The following is a 22,201-nucleotide window of genomic DNA, read 5'->3' on the forward strand; positions in this document are numbered from 1 at the left end:
ACCGGGACCTAGCAGTTCCCTCTGGCCTGAAATGTACTTTTGATCTGGCTGGTTAATTCCTTATTATTTGTATCTCATCTTAAATTTCATCTTCTAATAGAGGCCTTCTCTGATAGTCCAGTCTGAAGTAGCTACCCAGTCATTCATCAAGTCACCTTATTTTAATTTTCTTCTAATGCATCCCACTATCTAAATATTTTTCTTATATGAAATTCTGTGTCTCTTTGCACTAAAATGTAAATACCAATGATCACTGACATCTGTGTTGTTCACCACTGGAATAAAATAGGGCTCGATAAATATTTGTTGCAGGACTGAATGAATGAGAAGGCTTCCCTGGTGACTCAGTGGTAAAGAATCCACCTACTAATGCAGAAAGCACAGGAGATCCAGGTTTGATCCCTGGGTCAGGAAGATCCCCTGGAGTAGGAAATGGCAACCTACTCCAGTATTCTTGCCTGGAAAAATACCATGGACAGAGGAGCCTGGCAGGCTGCAGTCCATGGGGTCACAAATAGTTGGACATGACTGTGACTCAGCACGCATGAATGAATGAGAGAATGAATGAAAAGAAAATGGTCTGACACCCCTGAACATATCCCTCCTAAAAGGAAAGAGGGAGAAAAGTTCCAGGGCTCCCCACTGCACTCCCTTGTTCAGAACATGCTGCTGCTCACTGCAGGAGCTCTCTTTAAATACTTTACATAGTAGTTGTTATTATCTAACACTTTTTTCTTTGTTCTTCTATCACCTTTCTACCAGGATGTAAGCTCCATGAGAGCAAAACCTCATGGTCTTGTTTGCTACTTTCTCCCCAGTGTTGGGCACAGAGAAGGTGCCAGATATGTATTGAAGAAAAGAATAAGGGGTCAGGTTTACGCCTACCACAGGGTTAGGCATGTCACAAGTGCCCAGAACCTTCCTTGATTACTCTGTGAGGCCACTCTGAATATAATTGCTATTGGTAGGTCTGTGTCCTCATCCTCGAATTTGGGACAGGAAAGCAGTGTGGAACTGCATCTTCAGCTACATTGCAGTTGTTGGAGTATGATCTCTGCAACCTGAAATGGCATATTACACAGGTTCCCCCAGTCCTCATTCAAGAGAGAAGTCCAACTATTTAGAATTTTATCCCTAAATCACAGAAGGGAAGACACATTTTATTTTGATTCAATTCCTATTTTAATACATTCAGTCTATCAGTCAGCCAGCAAGTTAGTGGGTATTTATTGAGCCCCTTCAGGGTCCAAAGTAGTGCTTTGGTTCAGCAATTGAGTTTGAAATATTAATCACATTGTTAAACCAAAACTAAATCCCCAAGTAGTTGAAAGTGCCATTCAAGTTGTCAGGTTCAGTTCCTGTCGACTATATTTTGTGATGATGGGTTTTTACTTTATGTTCCCACTTGGGTAGGAACAAAAGTTCAGTAAGTAACTGAGGTGGTATTTTTTATCAAAATGAAATCTTTCAGAGGTCCTTGATCATTAGCTTTCTTCCTGTATAGTTGTTTAAGGGTTGTATTATAATCACTGCATCTTTTGGGTAATTTAAGATTTTTGGATCTTGTAGCTGCCAAGAGTCGGGTAAAGAATAATACCTGCCTTTCTCTCTTTGGCCTGGCCAGGAGAGAAGGGGTATTATTGCTGCCTTCTACACCTCAGGTCTATCCAAGGTACTCCACAGAGTTCCTCTGTTCCTGTGAGCTGATGGGTCAGAATGTCTGGATTGCAGAATCACGTGGCATCCAAAGGTGCCTTGACAATCCTCATCAACTGCAGTGTGTGTGAAGCGATCATTTGTTCTACAGATTCTGTTTTCGTTGTTTATTACTCACTTCCTTTCAGATTTCTCTGCTGACTTCTGCAGTAAACCACCTCAAAGCCAATGTCAAGTCAGCTGCAGACTTAATTAGCCTGCCTGCCACTGTAGAGGGACTTCAGAAGGTAAGTGCTGTGTATAGATACTGAAATTAACCAACTGTAATTCTACCTTCTTACAAATTTTCTTTGAAAGGCTGGTATTTGAAATCAGCTACTCCAAGAAGACAGTAGCAGAGTTCAAGACATCTCTGTTTTGGTGTGGTTAGTTGGGCTTTTGATTTGCAACAGGTGACTTTAACTATGGTTTATATGTATTCACACCATTTTATTTGGCTTTCCAAATCCCAGGAGTGCTTTGCTGGGACTCTTATGTTAACATGTGTGGGTTTGCTTTTCATTACTTGCCCTTTCAGTTCATCAGCCACAGTGTCTTTATGAAAGCAGAGCAGTTGTACATGAGAGTTGCCCTAAATTGCTCTTATTTTCCATAATTGAGAAAGAGGTGTTTTTGGTGTCTGTGTTTTTATTGGTTTTGGTTTAAAAAAAAAGATTTAGAGAAGTACAAATAAAATTTCGGGATATGATAAATGTTGACAAAGATGTGGTGCAAAGAAAACTTTCGAACACTCCTGCTGAGAGTATAAATTGGTAAAAAAGCATTTTAGAAAACAGTATATTTTATTTTACAAAGGTGAAGGGGCACACCCTCTAAGCAAGTCACTCTTCAGTATGTACGCTGGACTCTAGACCCTAGGCAAACAGTACTTTAGAATTTCTGTTTACTTGATCCCTAGGATTCAGGCCGAGAGCAAGAGGCAGTGACCAACCAAATGAAGAATATGTGAGGATCTCTAGACCTGGGTGGGGAGAATGGGTTGGGAATGGAAGGAAAAGAAGGCACACAAGTGAAATGAGGCCCTAGGGCAGGAAATGAAAGAAGAGATTCTGGAGCAGAGAACCCCAGACAATGGGTATCAAATCTAGAATCTTTGACTTTTAAAAGTCAACATGTGATGAGTTTGATTTAATTATGTACCAGGCTCCTGTTTTTGTTGTTGTTGATATTGTTTCATCTCTAAGTTATATCTGACTCTTTTGCAACCCCATGGACTGTAGCCCACCAGGCTGCTCTGTCCATGGGATTTCCCAGGCAAGAATACTGGAATGGGTTGCCATTTTCTTCTTCAGGGGATCTTTCTGACCCAGGGATCGAATCTGTGTCTCCTGCGTTGGCAGGTGGATTCTTTACCACTGAGCCACCAGGGGAGCCCCACACCACCCTCTATAAATGTATAAATTGTTTGCAGCAAGGAATGAGAAATTCCTAAGCCAGAAACGAAACTTTTACAGCCACACCACTGTGTGTGCACAGTCTCTATAGTCTGCTATTTGTTCAATATGGTCACTGCTTACAACTTTAAAAAAAAAATTAGGGACCAGATGAGACCAGATTCTTTTTGCCATTGTTCCAAAGGCCAAGTGGGGAAAAAGTAGGCCTCTGTAGCCTTCAATACAGAAGCAACTCTGGCAGTCTCGCATTCGAAGAGGAAATTGATTTATTCTCACATTCATTAATTCAATAAATATTTGTGGGGCTTCCTCCAGTATGTGCCAGGCACTTTGCAGTTGGTGAGAATACTAGTTTCAGGGTTTTACTGTAGAGTTCACATGGTGCTGTCAGCTGCTTCCTTAAAAAAAAAATCTTAAACAAGAGCTTACTATCTTTTTGCATCCTGATGGGCTCATACATCCAGTCAGTGAGGATTCTCTAACAGTGGATGTCTTTGAATGCTTGTAGCTTCTGTAACAACAGAGCTTGTATAGATAACATCCCTGCTTAGAGACTTCTGCCCAGCATGTTGTCTCCTTGCAATCCTGTGCATTTATAATGTCAGGCACTACTTTTATTACAAGTGGCTCAGTTTTGAAGTGGTAGGTCTTCTCAAAAACCTAACTTCAATGTATCTCCTGTAATTTTTTTTTTTTTTTTTAATGTTGAAAATGACATTTCTTTTTCTCTTGGATTCCTGACTGGCTATTGGTATAATAAAAATACCCTTGGTTAAAAATACTAATGGGACACTATAAAATTGTCAGTATATCTTAATGAAAGGCCAAAACCTACCAAATTAGTAACACTCTTTGGTATGATCCCTTAGAACAAGCTGTTTTTAAAAAGACAGTTTCTGAGTTACATTCCTAAGTCCCCAATCCACTTGGGCTCCTTACACATAATGAAAGCAAATAAGCTACTACCCATATCAAACTCTACTCAGTAGTTACTGATGGGATTCTAAAGCAGAAGAAAACATGCTGTCAAATGAAATTTTCCCTTCATCTCTGCAATGTTGGGTTTCCGAAAGCCAAAAATAGCTCCACCTATTTTTACTCAGAAGTCATCATTTTCTCCTGAGAGTGGCAATCTACCGTGTTACCTCTGGTCATCTGCCTACAGGGCTTGATAGAGACAGTTTGTGGGAGAACTTTACCTACGAGTCCCAGGTTTATAAACTAGTGCTTTTTTTTTTTTTTTTTTTTTAGGAAAGCTCTGGCTTTCCTCTATGAAAATTGTGTGTGTGTGTGTGTGTGTGTATTTTCTGGTTAATTGTGTCAGCACAAGCTACATGGAATTCATAGTTTGAAGATATTTGAAATAATCCTCCATTAGGTCAGTGTTTAATGTAAAATCACAATGGTACACCACTGCACTCCCACTAGAGTGGCTAACAAAGAACAGACTGAGGATACTAGTATTGATGAGGAGATGGAATAAACAAGTTAAGAATACATACCATATGATCAGACATTCACTCTTGAGTATTGTGATGACAAGAAGGCATATGATGAAGGGAAATGAAAACATATGCCCACATGAAGACTTGTATGTGTATGTTCATAGCAGCTTTATTTGTAATAATCAAATGTTGAAAACAACCTAAGTGGCCATCAACAGGTCAGGAGATAAACTGTGATGTATCCATACAATGGAATGCTACTCAACAACATGCTGAGTAGCTACAGCGTATACAAATCCCAGAAAATTATACTGTGTGAAAGAAGCCATACCAGAACAACAACAAAAAAACTACATGCTCACTCACTGTTCTGTTTATATAAAATTCTAGCAAATGCAAACTGACATATATAGGTATATAGATAAATAGATAGGTAGTGATAGAAAGTGGATCAGTGGTTGCCTGGCAGTGGGGAGGAGTGAATTACAAAGGGGTGTGAGGAAACTTGGGGGTGATTGATGTTTATTATCTTGATTGCAGTAATGGTTTCACATATGTGTGTGTGTGTGTCAAAATTTTAGCAAGTTATACATTTTAAATATGTTCAGTTTATTGTTTATCAGTTGTGTCTTAATAAAGCTATTAAAAATTTCAAAAAGGGAAAAACGCTGACCCTACTCCATGTTTCTGTTCAGAGTGTAGCTTCCATTGGCAACACTTTAAATAGTGTCCATCTTGCTGTGGAGGCAATACAGAAGACTGTGGATGAACACAAGAAAACCTTGGAGCTACTACAGAGTGACATGGTAAGGAAATCTACAAATGCTACAGAAAGTCAGCACACTCCCGCCTGCCCTTTTCTGTGTTATCGTGTGATACTAACTTCCCACTTACCTAAACAGACCACACTAGGCACCTTTTTAAAATATACAATAGACAGTGTTTATTGATTTTTCTACAATCTGTAAACTAAGATAGGAAAAGCCGAGTCTTTTGCAAATGTGATGAAGGAGGTACAGCACTAAGATACCATTCTCAGAGTGGAATGTGTCAGAAATAAAATGGAAAAGAAGGAAAGGGGGTGAGGAAGTGTCTTATTTATCACTACATAACAAATCACCCTAAAACTTAGTGGCTTAAAACAACACTGGATTATTTCTCACTCTTCTGTGGATCAGGAGTTGGGGCAGGGCTCTTAGACTGTGGAATGATTAGAGGTCAAGCAAAGAGGAGCTCCAGAGGGTGAAAGGCCAGCTTGGGTGTTCCAGCTTTAGCCAGTCTCCCAGTCAGATTACAGCTGCATGGATGACCTCAGCCTATAGCATGTGAAGCAGGATGCTGCCCCACCCTGTCTGAGCCCAGTCAACCCACAGAATCATGAGAAATAGTAAACCACTGTTTTAAGCCACCAAGTTTGGGGATGATTTTTTTATGCAGCAACAGATAACCGAGACAAAGGCAAAACCCCTGCAGTGTTCAGGAAATGCTTTCAAATTTCTCTTAATGCTGTACCAATGTAAGCTGTCTCAGTCCTTCAGAAGCTTGAATTTATCTCCTAATGGTTACTCAGCTCCACGAAAAGTTTATGAAGGATGAAAAAGGATGGCACAGCCCTCACTGTCCTGCCAGAGGGAAGAGTTATCCATACGTGAAATCAGGATGGTTCAAGGCACACAAAAATTCCCTAGCTTCTCCACCAATTTCTAGATCTCCCCTGCATGTTGTTTTCAAGCTTTGGAGTTTCAAGTTTAAACTGAGCAGTTTGTACCAAGGAGACCTGGACTATATTAGAGCTCTATAAAGGAGGGTTTTTCATTTTCTTTGGAACAAGTATTTGTCATTTTCATTTAGTGGGGCTGACCCAGAAGAAAAAGCCTTGATCTGGGTGTTCACACACCCTGGATTCTAATTCTAGCTCTACCCTGTAACTGTGTGATCCATAATAATAAAGACTTCTCTAACCCAACAGCTTTTTTATTATTATTATTATTATCATTATTTTAATAGCTTGAGCATTTTCTCAAAGTAATTATTTTCTAAAATACTTTTTCCTAACTCAAAAATTCATACTTTATAGAACCATGGGATTTTTTTTTTCTGCTCCTCTCCTTTTCTTTATTTTACCATTTGATTATTATAGAAGCAGAGTTGACAATGTCTAGGATTTCATATTTCAAGGAAAACAATTTATTTTGGCCAGTTGCATACTCTTATCATTAAATTTGCATCTTTTAAACTTCCCTGGTTGCCAGTGGTAATCCTACTACTGAATAAGCCATACAGACATTTTCTGTTAGAGGGAAAAGTATATATAAACATGTCATAGTTCAGTCTCTTCAGAAAGAGTCTTGAGCACTGGGAATGGGATGAGAAAGAAAGGGTAACCTTCAAACATAACTCTTGGCATGTGCTGTACAAACTGAAAAGTTAATGATGTGCATGCTTGATTATGTTGCTCAATGCCCAAAGCCAGTGGTTCCATGGCTGTTCTTTGAATGTATAGATCTCTTTAGCCCTGGGAAAATGGTGACACTAACCAGGTCCAGACCAAGTTGGTCCTGGGAGATACAATGGTTCTGTAGTTTCTCTGAGAATAAAGGGAACTGGGAGAGAAGACGTAGTTTTTAGGCAGTTCATTCTCAGTTTCTCATTCTGAGGCTAAGAAACAGGACCTCAGTTCCCGGACGTAGTCTGGGTGCTGCTGGTCCAGTCCAGGCTTTAGGCCAGGCCTCCCCAGAAGTACCTGGTGCCCTTAGGCCTGGCACAGGACTGGTCACACTAAGGCTTTCAGGAAATAATTGTTGATTAATCTGTGAATGCCCCCGTGAGAAGCTGGAATGTTGCAGGGCCATCCCTGATGAATAAGTAGATGTAGTTATTATTAGTACTCATTGCCTATACCAACCTCTGTTCCTGTTAACAGAATCAGCACACCTTGAAGGAGAGCAATGAAAGCAACCAGATCATTCCATCACCTTCTGCTATATCTGAACTTGACAATAAAACCCACAGTGAGAATTTGAAACAGGTACTTTTGACTCTGTTTAACTCCCTTGTGACCACACTATAATCTGAAGGTGACCTGCGTAGTGTGGGCCCCATGTTGTGGTCCCTCAGCAGGCATCTCGCACACATTTGCCTGCCTGAGAGCTAAGCAGAGAGAGGATACGTGTGACTCTGTCAGGGATCCAACACGCTGCCTGTCTCCTCCTTGGCACACTGCATTTTTTTCCCCTACATGTCCATCAGTGGAGTAAATTCCTTTTTACATCTTGAAAGTCATAGAGTGATCAGGTTATCCTGAAACTGTTTTTGAAAAATAGCAGTCTGGACAAATTAAAGATGGGTGAATAGTAGATTAAAATGATAGCTGTTTTGAGTCACAATTCAGAACAGTAGAAAGCATATCCTTGAAAATGAAGAGTTTCTAAAGACTAAAGACCAGAGGAGGGAAAAGGATATTGAGTTCAGAATCACATTAAAGAGAATAAAAGAAATCTTCACTAAGAATTCCTGTACTGAGTTTAATGCCCTGTAAAGCCTGTAGTCATCATTCCTTTTTAAATAGCAATCAGTACTGGAGAATGTCAATAAAAATAATTGAATCTTATACTAAATAATGCACTACCTGTTATGGTTTTGCTACATGAGCCAATTCAGTAATTGGTATTGTTCCAATGGTGGTTTCGTTCTGACAAATTAGGTTAATGAGCATTTCAGTTAATAACCCAGCAAGCTTTCTCACCAGTAGGTGAGGTAAACATTGGGAAATCAATTCTCAAGCTCTCAGCTTTCTAGGACCAGAGACTGAAGCATGTAGGTAGTCTCTTCCCTCTTTTCCCCTCCTGTCTAACTGAGGTCAGATAATTCCAGAGGGAGTCAACTGGGAGCAATTCCAAGTGGAGGGACAAAGCAGAGACAGACGATTGATGGTCTAGAGCAGGGAAAGGAATTTACTTCAGTAACTTGACAAAATAAGGGTTGTTCACTGCTGCTTCCCTGCTTGTCTAGTACATGTCTTTAGCCGGATTCCATAACTTGATTTATTTCCACTCTAGGATATCCTGTACCTTCACAGCTTTTTAGAGGAAGTAAACAGTGCCCGAGTGGGGTACCAGAGACAGAATGATCTTAAACTTGAGGGGATGAATGAGACCATCAGTAATCTTACCGAGAGAGTCAACTTGATAGAAAGAGATCTGGTTGCTATGAGCAAAGTAGAAAAGCAGGCAAACCTGTCCTCCAGCACGGTAAGCCTCTTCCCCTCTTTTTGACGTGTTCTGTGTTGCAATGTGTTTTGTCTGTACGTGGATGACAGTCCACCACCTTTTCAGACACTGACCTCTGGCATACTTGAGAGGCTCCACGTTTGTGTTGTGCTTAATCCTGTCTCCTCTAATCCTTACACTAGCTCTGTGATGTGAATGGTACAGACGGTGTTAGTCCTGATTTGGAAGGGAGATGTGGAGAGGTCCAATTGCTTGCCAAGGCCTCCCCACAAATTATTGGCAAAGATGACAAGCCTCCTTTTGTGTTGCCAGTGACTCATCTGATAGGGAAGTTCCAGCACATATTTCCAAGGAAAGTCTTCTTGATCTTTTCATTTTTAAGTTACTAAGATGGAAAAAAGTCTGAAAAAAAAATATATGTACATGAAATGGAATCACTTTGTTGTTCATTGAAAACTAATACAACACTGTAAATCAACTATACTTCAGTTTGGGACTTCCCTGGTGGCTAAGATGCCATGTTCCCAATGCAGGGGGCCCCAGTTCAATCCCTGGTCAGGGAACTAGATCCCACGTGCCACAAGTAAGACTCGGCACAGCCAAATTAAAAAAAAAAAAATCAGGACTTAAAGAAAAAGTTATTAAGGGTGGGAACAATGACAATGACAATAACTAGAGAATCTTGTTGTTTTTTTAAGCCCAGACTAGGCTTTCAGACTTGTCTTGTTTCAGTCTTCATCTGACATTACAGAAAATGTCAGGAAAGCTGTTTAAGACACATCAGGTCAGACCACCTCCTCCCCTAAAGAGATCATTGAGTCCATCCTCTCATTTTACACAAGAGGAGCCCAAATGATGTACTGAGTCACTGATGCTGACAGATTGTATGGTTTACTGGTTTTTATGTTATTGCAAATAAAATGTGGTGAGGTTTTGTTTTATTTTTTTCTTTTTTAAAAAACCACTTTTCACATATGCCCTGTTTGAAATCCATGTGGATTATTTTTTAATAGCTGCAAGCCCCACCCTTAAAAATTTCATACAGCAAAGACATAGGCATATATAGAAATAGAAACCAAATACAGGACATTGTACTGTAAATCAAGTAACTGCCAAAGCTGGAAGCAAGCCCACAAGTAACGTCAAGCTCGGGCACATAGCAAACAACCTTTGAACTGGCTCTGCCATGGTGCAGCCTTGGCAAGTTGCCTGGCCTTGGCTTTGAGATTAGAGGAGAACCCATTCCTCCTCCTCCTTTCTAGGGGTATGTAATTTACTACAAAGCTGTGAAGATTAAAGGAGCCTTCTTTCAAAAAGCCCTTTTGAACTTAGCTAAACTAAGGACGGGAGAAGGCAATGGCACCCCACTCCAGTACTCTTGCCTGGAAAATCCCATGGACGGAGGAGCCTGGTAGGCTGCAGTCCATGGGGTCGCTAAGAGTTAGACATGACTGAGCGACTTCACTTTCACTTTTCACTTTCCTGCATTGGAGAAGGAAATGGCAACCCACACCAGTGTTCTTGCCTGGAGAATCCCAGGGACGGGGGAGCCTGGTGGGCTGCCGTCTCGGGTCGCACAGAGTCGAACACGACTGAAGCGACTTAGCAGCAGCAGCAGCAAACTAAGGACGGTAGACGCTAGGAATTTGGGGTGATTTGATAAGTATTAGGCCTTGAAGGTTGGTTTTCAAGGCTTATTATGAAAACTCGCCGGCCCTAAAGCTCCCCATACTGTGCCTCCCCTCCCCACTCTATTTTTCTCTAGAAGAGGAAATTGCCAATAGTACCATCTGTCCTACTGTTTTTTCCAACTGAATCATACCCAGCATGGTTTGGGGTTAAAGTTCTCTCACTTTTTGAAGTTTGTGATGGAAACAACTAGAAACACCAGTGTCAGCTTTGTCTCTCTCAAACCTTTCTCCCTCTCCTCTTATTCTCCTGCCGGTATTTCTGTTGAATGTTCTGAGACCCTTTAAATAAGTTTGGCAAGTTTGTTTAAAAAGTCCTAAACGTTGCTTAAGTTTTCATGTTTTCCTTTAATCTTCTCTCGTTTTGTTCCTTTTACCCTTTAAGGTGAATGATAGAGCTGCCACTCTGAAGAGAGAGTCTTTGCATCAAGTCTCCAACAGAATAAAGTCAGTAAAATCCCAGGGCATAAAGGTAAATAATAAGAGGCTTTCTCTGAAGTAAGAGTAAATGCATAGGCATCTGCTTCTTTCTCAAAGGGAGCACTTCAGTCTTTTTTGCTGAAACTTCAAGACACAGTAATTAGTATATTAGTAAATAAGTAAATACTTTATCAGGCACCTGCCCCATGCCCAGCTCTCTCTAGAAGCTGGGGTGACCACAGTGAGCAGGATAGACATGTGACCGCTCTTGTGGTGGAACTCATAAAGTCCATCAATCCAAAGATCAACACATAATTGAGTGAAATATAAGTGCTACAGAGGAAAAGTATAGGATATCACAGAGTGTTAACAGAACAGGAAGACTTCCCTAAGGAAGGGAGTTTTAAGCTAAGACAGTAAGTTCTCTGTACTGTTGATGGGGAACAGAGGCATAAATTATCTAAAAATGGTATCTAAACCAAAAATTATTTCTTGTTGTTAAGATTACAGTCTTTGGGGGAATGGAAGGGGGAGAAAAGATTGTAGTCTCAGTGCATACAAAGTCCCTTTAAGCTTCAGTCATTTCTCTTCACCTTGTACCTTCCCATTTTTCCTTTCTCCCAGATATATTGTCTAGATAAGACAACAATCTGATATGTTTTGATATCCCCAGAAGGAAAGGGTGTTTTCAACATTCTCTGTGATTAGAGTATTGTGTAATATTATTAGTATTATAAGACCTGGGTTAAGATAAAGGAAAAGCCAGGAAGATCGTGACTGAGTGACTGCAATATCATTTCATATGCACATTACATTTGATAAGCTCAAGGATGTGAGTTCACAGGAAATGAACCATATGTCAGACAGTTTTCAGTGTAATGCTTTCCATATATACTTGTTCTTAACAGTTTTGTGTATTATCTAGATAAAAATCACATATATTAAGATTTTAGTGCTTTAAAAGCTAGGTTTTTGTTGAGTTTTCTAACTGCTACTACCAAAAAAAAATTGAACTTCACCTAGAGAATAACAAGAGAAATTTAAGATCCAGATAAAAATGTTGAGGACAAAAAAAGTAACAGGTGGTTACTATTGGAAAATAGTAGTGATTTCAACAACAATTCAGATTTTAATAGTAAATATCAGAATAAAATAGAGCTAGTACACATTTTTGCCTGAATTTTTTGGCTTTACTTTCCAACACTTTGTGATTTTGAACTGTTACCCCAATATCTTAGTGCTGCCTCATCTAAGCATCCTAGCAAAATGCAATTTCTCCTTTCCATAAATTATTCAAGCATTTAGTACCTAGTTTTAGCTATATATATCCATATTTTGACTCCCTAAATAAACTAAGAGTGATCCATGATGGTGGTTTTGTCGCTAAGTTGTGTGTGACTCTTGTGACCCCATGGACTGTAGCCTGCCAGGCTCCTCTGTCCATGGGATTTCCCAGGCAAGATTACTTCTACTATACAGTAACCATTTCCTTCTACTATACAGTAACTGTTAGTGTAGAATAAGGATAAGAGAGGAATAAGTAAGTATATGTTGAATGAAAGAAACATATAGTGGTCAATATTGTAATTAGACATAGGATCAGGACCTTTCAAACTAGCCTATGCCGTTAGAAACTGACCTCACAGAAACCAGACTTCTCTCTTTTTATAATTAATTGTATTTTTTATATGCCACTATATCATCTAGGAATGAGACAGAGGTTGGGGGGGTGGGATTTTTTTTAAAGATACAAGTAAGGCCTTGAATTAGAAATACTATAATTCTTTCATGTTCCTAACAATTCCTGCCACCAGTTGAATAGTTATCATGGGGGACGAGAAGACAGATCAAGGGAATACTTGTGGTCTGGTTGCTTTTTTCTTTTTGTTTAAGGTGATAAGAGCATGAAACTCTGCCTAAAGTGGTATAGTCACACGGTGAAGTAAGCTACTCAGAAAAATTAGTTAGTATGAAATAGTTCCTAGACAACAGGATCCTGCCCATTTCGGAAATGGGTATCATGAAGGCACCTGAGCAAGTGTGCATTCCTTTACTGCTGGCATATGCATGCCTTCCCCAGCTGCCAAGTGCACACAGAGAATCAGATCATCTGTGGCATAATGTTCCCTGAATGGTCTAGGCTCAAATCCAGCCCAGCCTTCATCAACACTGAGTACTAAAGATGTCTCTAGTAACTATTGATTCATTCCTTCGTTGCCTTCAGCGGGAGCCTATTTGGGGTCAAGAGCTACAGGCTAACTAGGCTTTGGGAATATCGTGAAGAATCAGATGAGGTCCTCCTCCTGCCTTAAATCTTCTATGACCTTTGTTTTGGACAGAAAGAAGATAGTTCAGATTCTCAGGTATCTAAGCTTAGAGAGAAGCTGCAGCTGTTAAGTGCTCTCACAAACAAACCTGAGAGCAGCAGGCCTCCGGAGACTGCCAATGAAGGTAAGATATTCAGGATTGGCTTCTGAATATTTCACGCAGGCTTGGGCAGCTCGCCTCCCACACGGGGAATGGGGAAAGGTGTTCTGGCAGGACTGATGGCATGGAGTGAATGATGCCCGAGCGCACCGAGTTGAAGCTGCTACACTTTGCTTTCATTTAGAAAAAGCCCATTTTGCACATGATTTGTACTCCAGTCTATTAAGGGAAGAATGGGTAATGTTTAGCTGGAAATAGACTTCTCCATGCTGTCTGCATCCAATTATAGGCAGAAACATTACTGTCATAGTATGTATTAAACCAGCCCTAAATGTTGTTTACGGGAGTCTTCATTTCTGTAAGTGCATAAAATTTACTTAAAAATAAATATTAGTCGTCCTGAAAAGCCATTAACAAGTAATAACATGGGATCATTGGGTTGGAAGGGCCTTTGACTTTAGGCAGGGACATAACCTAATCGATATTAGCCATTGCATCAACCTCTGCTGGCGCTGCTTCATGATGTAACCAAGACACTAGATTATGTTCATTTTGACCTCTACCCACCCACAAGTATTTTTCATTTTGGGGAAAGCAATACAACTTCTGTTACTCTCTTTTACATGGGAGACAAAAGTACAGTGGGAGGCCTTGCCCTGACATTGTGCTACATAATTGTATGGTAGCGTTCTTTCAGCACAGCTGGTCTGGTGACACGTACCCTCAAATCAGGCTCTTAGCAGAGTTCCTACGATGTCAAATCCCCAATGCTTTTCTCATTGCAGCTTGAACTCTCAACTTCTAAACATGTGTAAGCTAACTTGAACTGTAAGAGCATCCAGTTGGGACCACAAAGTTTGAAAGTGACCTTCAATATTGGTTTAATTTTATGTCAGACTGGTAATACTAAAACTGTATATTGTTTGTTACAGAGCAAGTACAGAATTTCACATCACAGCCATCAACATTGCCAAAATTCCCACAGTCTCCTGGAGACCAGATTGAGAAAGCTGTCCAGCTAAGACCTGTTTCCCTTCTAGGAATTTCTAGCATCGAAGGTAAAATTTTTATATTATGGAATGATAGAGGAAATAGCTCAAAGTTGTAACTTTCTAACTTTTTTAACTTGTAAGATAAAGATTGATATCTAACACTGTTGAGCACTTCCTGTGGGCCAGATACTTGATATGCATTATATTATATCCTGGTAACAATCCTGGGACCATCAGTAGTCATGTATTATACCCATTTTACTGATAGGGAATTGCCTAAAGTCCACACAGCCAATAACTCATGAGGCAAAATTCACACCAAGGCAGTTTGACAATGAAACTTTTAACCACACGGCTTCTGCTGCTAAGTCGCTTCAGTCGTGTCTGACTCTGTGTGACCCCATAGACGGCAGCCCACCAGGCTCCCCCGTCTCTGGGATTCTCCAGGCAAGAACACTGGAGTGGGTTGCCATTTCCTTCTCCAATGCAGGAAAGTGAAAAGTGAAAGGGAAGTCGCTCAGTCGTGTTCAACTCTTAGCGACCCCATGGACTGCAGCCCACCAGGCTCCTCCGTCCATGGGATTTTCCAGGCAAGAGTACCGGAGTGGGGTGCCATTAACCACACTACACTATGTTATCTCTCTGTGAATGTTTTTTAGAGTCTTCAGTCATTCAATGAGTACCTAGTTAGACCCAGTGTAAGCAGTAAGAATACAGTATAAGAAGATACAGTCTCACTTTCCCCACGGATATAACAGTCCAGTGAAGAAGACAAGCAAACATAATACTGTGAGACTAGCAAAGTAAAGTAAAAGTCGACCCTGTTTGTCAGAAGTCCTTCAGAAATGAGGGGTCTTTGGCTGAAAATTGGCAAGATAAATGTTAGTAGGAAGGATCTGATTCACAGAGAAATGTGTTTGTCTTGCTTCCAGCAGTGTGTTTCATCCCTCTTTGTGATGTTTGGTTTCCTGATTTTGCACTTGCTAACTGCCTGGAAAATCACCCATTCCTATCACCCTCTCTGCCTGACTCTTCACCTCACTTTAGAAACCTTTCCACCAGGAAACATTTTCTTACCTCTCAGGACTGGACTAGGCTCCTCCTGTGTGTGTACTCACAGTATCTTATGTTTGCACATGTCACACGGTTGTAATTTCCTAGGGAGCTATAACATTTAACTTCACTCCCAGCCCCTATCCTCATGCCTAGGACATGTGAATATTTGTTAAGGGAATAAGTTATCTATAGGTTACAATTAATTCTTAAAGCATAGGAAACCTACATTGCCATTAAATGGCAATTTACAATGGCATTTACATTGCCATTTGAGTTCTAATGAGGTGGATGAACCTAGAGCCTATTGTACAGAGTGAAGTAAGTCAGAAAAAGATAAGTATTATATACTAACACATATATATGGAATCTAGAAAGATGGTATTGATGAATTTATTTGCAGGGCAGCAATGGAGAAGCAGACACAGAGAACAGACTTACGGACATGGCGGGGGGAGGAAGGAGAGAGTGACAAAATGGAGAAAGTAACATGTAAACTTATATTACCATATGTAAAATAGATAGCCAGTGGGAATTTGCTGTATGACTTCAGGAAACTCAAACCAGGGCTCTGTGACAACCTAGAGGGGTGGGAAGAGGTGAGAGGCGGGAGGGAGGTTCAGAGGGAGGGGACATATGTATACCTACAGCTGATTCATGTTGATATTTGACAGGAAACAACCTAATTCTGTAAAGCAATTATCATTCAATTAAAAATTGTTTTAAAAAATATGTATTGCCATTTAAATACTTTCTTCCCTATCCCCATTTTTTTTCTTTCTGTTTTCTGGGGAGACAGGAGCATGTTTAGTTGTGTTTGTTGGCAACACAAGTTGCCTCCTCCTGGTCTTCATTTTTACATCAAGAATTGATGAAATAAAAGGAGGAAAGACTGTTAGAGCAGATTAAGAAATAGCCATCTTAACATTTATACTTTAATCCCTAATATAGGTGGTGCACACTTTTGAATGACTACATTTTTTAAATGACCTGAGGCAACAATCTGATTTTTATTAGAATACTCTTGCAGAGTGCCTAGCACATTCTATAAACTCATGCCCCGTGTGTATACACACGCACACACACAAAACATTTTCCAGTTGACCACTTGGTGGCAGGAATTGGGAACAAGTGTCTCATTGCTTTCCTGGTTTTCAGAGAGCTTTATATAGCTGCTTTGCTGGGGCTCTTAGGACTGAAAGTAGGGACTTACACAAGAGGTTGTCTGCAAAATTGCTTGACAGTACTGTCCTCTGGTATTAGAGACTGAATCTATTTTTTTTTTTTTATTGTGTATGTTTAATTGAAGGAGAACTTCTTTACACTATTGTGTTGGTTTCTGCCATACATCAACATGACTCAGCCATAGGTATACATGTCCCCTCCTCTTGAACCTCCCTTCTGCCTCTCACCCCTTCCCACCCCTCTAGGTTGTCATAGAGCCTTGGTTGGAGTTTCCTGAGTCATACAGCAAATTCCCACTGGCCATCTACATGTTTCCATGCTACTATCTCCATTTGTCACCCTCTCTTTCCCCGCTCCCCCATGTCCATAAGTCTGTTGAACGAGACTGAATCATTAATACTAAGTCATTCAGTGGGGACACAGTCAAGCACTTGTTAAACGTTATATAAACAGTTGGCCCTCCAAGGTGTTCATTACAGGGCCCACTCTTGGGCAGGGTGGGAGAGTGGGGAAGGTCAGTCTCAGAAAGAGAATAGTCACATCCTATTAGCCCCCTTCCCCCAACCCCTGGCAACTACTAATCTCTCAACCACTTTCTCTTTGGATTTGCCAATTCTGGGTGTTTCATGTAAGTGGAATCATGTAATACATGGTCTTACGTGTGCTTCTTTCTTTCAATATGCTTCTTTCACTTAGCACAATGTTTTCAAGGTTTATCTATTTTGTGGCATGCAACAATATTGCATTCCTTTTTTGACTGAATAATATTCCATCCTATGGATATACTTCATTTTGACTATTAGTAACAATGAAGCTATGAACACTCATTTACAGCTTTTTGTGTAGACACACATTTTTATTGAGTTTATACCCTAGGAATGGAACTACTGGATTATATAATAACTATTGAATTGACAATATGCCATAGTCTGTTCTATAGGCCATCAGAGCTCCTATCAGTTAACTCTTAAGGCTTCTGCAGTCCCTTCTACCCCTTCAACATAAGAATAAAATCTGGAAAATCTTAAAGACAGACCCTGAATAGAGAGAAAGCTAGTCCATTCACTTCTCTTGTGATTATCTGTCACTGCTTGTATTTTGGGAGGATGGTGCCCTACAGTATTCTCTTATCCTTAAAGGATCAAGAATTAGTCTTTCAGGGACTTCCCTGGTGACTCAGCAGATAGGAATCCACCTGCAGTGCTGGGGCACAGGTTTGATCCCTGGTCCAGGAAGATTCCACATGCCGCGGAGCAACTAACCCCCGTGTGTCACAGCTACTGCAAGGACTGAAGCCTGCTCACCTGGAGCCTGTGCTGCACAGCAAGAGAAGCCCCTCAGTGAGAAGCCCACACACCCCAGCAAAGAGCAGCCTCCACTTGCCGCAAGTGGGAAAGTCTGCACAAGGCAGCAAAGACCCAGCACAGCCAAAAATAAATACGTATAAATTTAAAAAGCAAAAACAATTCCTCTTTGAGATTTAGTGAGACCTTAAACTTTACCTTTGGGGAACAGAGTCTGCAAAGTAGCTTTTCTTTTAGTGCTTTAAATTCAGTTGAGACTACTTTTTAAACTGTTAACTAAATTTAGCTATGCGTATAGGTATATACATGTTTTTGTGATTCCTTTTTAACAGATCTTCAGGGCTTATTCCATAAGACTGGCCAGGATGTGGATGGGAAGCTGACCTACCAGGAAATCGAGGACACCTTAGAGTCTGTTGGGCCAGAACCAGAGCGTTTAAGAGAGTTTGATTCTGATGGAGATGGAAGATACTCATTCCTGGAGCTGAGAGCAGCTTTAGGTGTCTAGCCTCATCAGGCTCATTTCAGAAGTGGATGTATGCTGTGGACTACCTATTATCTGCTCAGCTAACAAAAACAACCCTTCTACCTACCCATCAATCCTCCAGTCCTCCAAACTACAGTAGCAGACACATTGTCACCTTTTAACTTGTTTGAAAAAGCTATATAAAAGTTATTTTTTTAAAAAAGACCATTTTACTTATTCAGAAATCTATGATTTCCTGAAACCAGTAAGATATTAATTTTAAAATTGCCAGAAAAAAAGTCAAGCCCTCTTTTTTTCTCTTTCCTTTTTCTGAGGGGAGGAGACCTTATCTTTTAAAACTGGAAAATGTGTATATAGAGAGACTAAGCCACCTTTTATATTTCACATAAATTTGCCTTAAATTAGCTGCACTTTATACAGACTCAGAAAATGTCTTTCCTTTAACAGATAGACCTTTTCTGTTTGTAAATATTTAAAGTGAAAGAGTTGTGCATATTTTGTGAGAAGTGGGGAAAATGGTTTGAAACAGGATGTGAACAAACGACTTGTTATTAAAAATTGCTAATCTTACCTGGTAGCAGCTTGAAGCTATGTCCCCGTCTCCTTAAGACATCTTTAGGTGCTGCCATGGGGTGTGGCCTGGTGCTGGGGGAGTTGATTTAGGGAGTGGACACTGTGGGAACAGGGCTGCCTCTAGACTCAGGAAGGTAAGATCTGGCTATTTGTTCTGTCCTCCCATCCTGTGAACCAGAAGTCTTGTTGGGGATTTTCTCATTTTAATCCTGTTTCAGGGTTTATATGCATAAAAAGTTAATCCAGTAGGAGCCAGGTTTTCCCCCCTGAGTGAACTAGATTATCTTCCCCCACCCATCCACTCAAGTCTACCTTTAAGCTCTAATCGACTTTCACCTCTGATACTGTCTCCATTCTGAATGGCAGGGCCGCAGTCCCTTGGCCACTATCTCAGCCTGGCTACTCAGGAACTATAGAGGAAAGCGCTGCCTCTAATTCTGATCCAGGAACCTTCTTGAGATTTTTACCTGGGGGCTAACCAAGAACCTAATGTGTTCCTCTGTGGGCTGACTAAGGCCAAAAAGGTTGTAAAATGAAACACCTGAAATCATATTAAATTTCCTTACAATTGCAGCTCAGAAATAACTAGAGGCTTTCTGTCCAGAGGATTCTGTCCAGAGAACATGGCAGGCAGGCCTGGAAGTAGGGGCTTCACATGATGGCAGCAAGTTTTTTCAAATTAATATAAGCAAGTATAATCCTCCCGTTAAATACTTCTGTAGCCCTGGTACTAAAGGTCCCTGGACTAGAAGGAATTGTTTCTCCATGTCACCTATGTTTGTGCTATGTTGATCTTAGAAGCAATCTTCAGGCTACACAAAAGGGAAACTGAAAAATTTAACTGTGCTGTCGGCCAAGTCAGGGAGAAACTAGAGAAGCCTTGAGACTTCTTTGGTAGGGTTTGTTTCCATTTTCACTTTGTCCAAGTTTCCCTGTTAGCCATGGATACAGTTGAGCACCTTTAAATGTTTAAGGGCTGGTTTTTTTCTTCATATGATGTTCAGCTTGGTGTTGGCTAACCTTTCTTTTTCCCTAGAGATATTAAAATTTAGAGTTAAGGCAGGATGAAGTCTTTTCCTATGAATGTGTCTGCTTACCTCATTATGGCTCATGCTTCTCTCTAATTGCTTTGCCTATCTGTGCTATTTTATGTTCTTGGAAAGGTTTAAGTATAGTATAAAATTAGTCTGGCACTTGAGGTAACTTGAAGATACTTACTCTTCTGGTTGCCTTTCATGCCCCCCTTTTTTTTAATATATATACCCTTGCAAATTTTGTAACAACCAAATAAAATTCTAGCAATAAATTATACTGCTATATTTATAATATATATTGTACCATAAATAGTATGTCTGTACCTGGAAGGTATTTTTTTTGAGATTTGATTTATAAGAAATATACTTGAGGGTAATGTAGCTTGTCCTTTTTAGTTTCAAATTCTTATTCATAGGCAAACACTTTGAGGACACCTTTACTCTTTGTATGTACTTCTCTTTTGCATCACCTGTGCTTTTCAGTTTATCCTCTGTGCTTCCCACCTCGAGGTGGATGGTACCATCTTCTCCCCTACCAAATTTGGCAGAGGTGTTCCTCTACACTCTCAGACCTGTGAATACCCTGTCACACCACATGGGAAAGTGCTATATCTCCCAGGCAGAACTAGGACATCTTGAATGCCTTTGTTCTAAGTTAAGCATATTTGTCGGCTTAAAAGAAGAATTCCCATAAGCCTATATTGTTCATTATTTTTTTATTTTTAATTGGAGGATAATTGCTTTACAATATTGTGTTTGTTTTTACCATACATCAACATAAATCAGTATCGTTCAGTATTAATTTGGGATTTTTTTTGAAAGTTGTCTTAACTTACCCAGCGTATGTTGATCTGTAATCAAGCCTAACCTGCCACACCTCAATCCTGAGAGGAAGACTGAGTAGAATTAGTAGTTTTGGTTTCGGTTTTCATTTCAAATGCTTTTTTATCTCTTCATTCTGGCAGCTCCTACTGCTTTCCTAAGTTACCCAAGGCATGACTTCTTGGTCCTGTTTTTCTTTTGCCGTCTATCTGGTATAATGTTTACCTAGAGAGACTCCCCCATAAATCGAGGGGCAATATATTAAAGGAAGAGAAGACTCGAAGACAGAAACTGGCTTAGATCCCTAAATAGTAGTGTTGTCTTACAAGCAGAGAAGGGCCTGGCTCTTAGGGTTGTGTCTGTTACAGCCCAGCTGAAGAGTGGACACCCTCCACCTGCTGCTAGTTGCTTTCCCTGCCTTCGGCATTCCCTCACTTTGTTGCTGGACGGAGCCCTATCTGCCCCCCTTCTCGCTCTGGTCTCGGCGGTCACAGTTGAAGATTTTGACTGAGATGGGCTCATACTCATAATGGCCTGTTGTTGAGTTGTTTTTAGTGACAGCTTTTGTTTGCTACACACCTCATTGTCTTGCTTACCAACACAACACCAGTAAGATGTGGGTCCTCTCTTTCATATCCAAACCAGAACACATTTGGGTATTCCTGAGACTTTACAGAGCATATATCGTTTGTTATACGAACCTAACCTACCTTGTTCTTTTCTCATATTAAGAAATGTAAACCTACTTTGCTTTAGTGGAGCTATTTTGGTAATGTTTAAGCAGTTTTGGTTCTGTTTAGGGAATGAATTCAAGATTTCCATCACTTGATTTGGGCTTTGCTAATTTCATATCAGTAATAAAACCATTTTAATTTATATAAATTAAACATTGCTTTTTTCTTCCACTGTGTCTATGATTAAAGGCTCACGTGCCCCCCCCCCCATTACTAAGAAAAAAAATCTACTTTGATCCTTATTTTTATGGACTCCTTCCTCCTTTTGGATGCAAAGCCTAACAGATGGTGGACAGAAAGTAACATTGAAGAATCTGCAAATTTGCCCAATTTGGGCTGAAGAAATGAAGGCGTTTTGGCATCTGTGGCGATGTGGGCAGGGTGAGTGAAGAGTAAAGCCCCTGACTCTGCATCAGCCAGGGAAGTTCCACTTAGACCTGCTTTTTATTTTGAGGTTCACTATAGGAGCATGTTTACAGGAAATATTCCATGTCTTCAGGAAAAATGAAGGAAGAAGGCTTGAAATCCATTGCAAGATAAGGATCATAGAGGAAGAGGCTAGGGCTTTTTTCACACATAAAATTTTTTTAATTAGCTCTACATGGTTGCTAGATTCTGGGATTACACACACACACAATCTGGGAGGCCTTTCCTCTAAGGTAAAACCATACATAAAGACTAGCTCATAAGTACGGTAA

The 22,201-nt window shown here is 40.3% G+C and overlaps 1 protein-coding gene across 1 annotated transcript in view; it reads left to right on the top strand.

Moving 5' to 3' along the window:
* The window catches only part of EFCAB14 (EF-hand calcium binding domain 14), a 36,195-nt gene extending 17,287 nt beyond the window's left edge, over window positions 1-18,908 (top strand). The window contains exons 4-11 of the mRNA XM_055585977.1: window positions 1,845-1,943; window positions 5,251-5,361; window positions 7,479-7,583; window positions 8,614-8,805; window positions 10,858-10,944; window positions 13,232-13,343; window positions 14,252-14,377; window positions 18,186-18,908. Of these exons, the coding sequence (XP_055441952.1) occupies window positions 1,845-1,943; window positions 5,251-5,361; window positions 7,479-7,583; window positions 8,614-8,805; window positions 10,858-10,944; window positions 13,232-13,343; window positions 14,252-14,377; window positions 18,186-18,361 (1,008 nt within the window). The 3' untranslated portion in view covers window positions 18,362-18,908. The remainder of the gene's footprint in view (window positions 1-1,844; window positions 1,944-5,250; window positions 5,362-7,478; window positions 7,584-8,613; window positions 8,806-10,857; window positions 10,945-13,231; window positions 13,344-14,251; window positions 14,378-18,185) is intronic.
* Window positions 18,909-22,201: the final 3,293 nt, after the last annotated feature.

Source organism: Bubalus kerabau, chromosome 6 (assembly GCF_029407905.1).
Source record: "Bubalus kerabau isolate K-KA32 ecotype Philippines breed swamp buffalo chromosome 6, PCC_UOA_SB_1v2, whole genome shotgun sequence".
Lineage (NCBI taxonomy): Eukaryota > Metazoa > Chordata > Mammalia > Artiodactyla > Bovidae > Bubalus > Bubalus kerabau.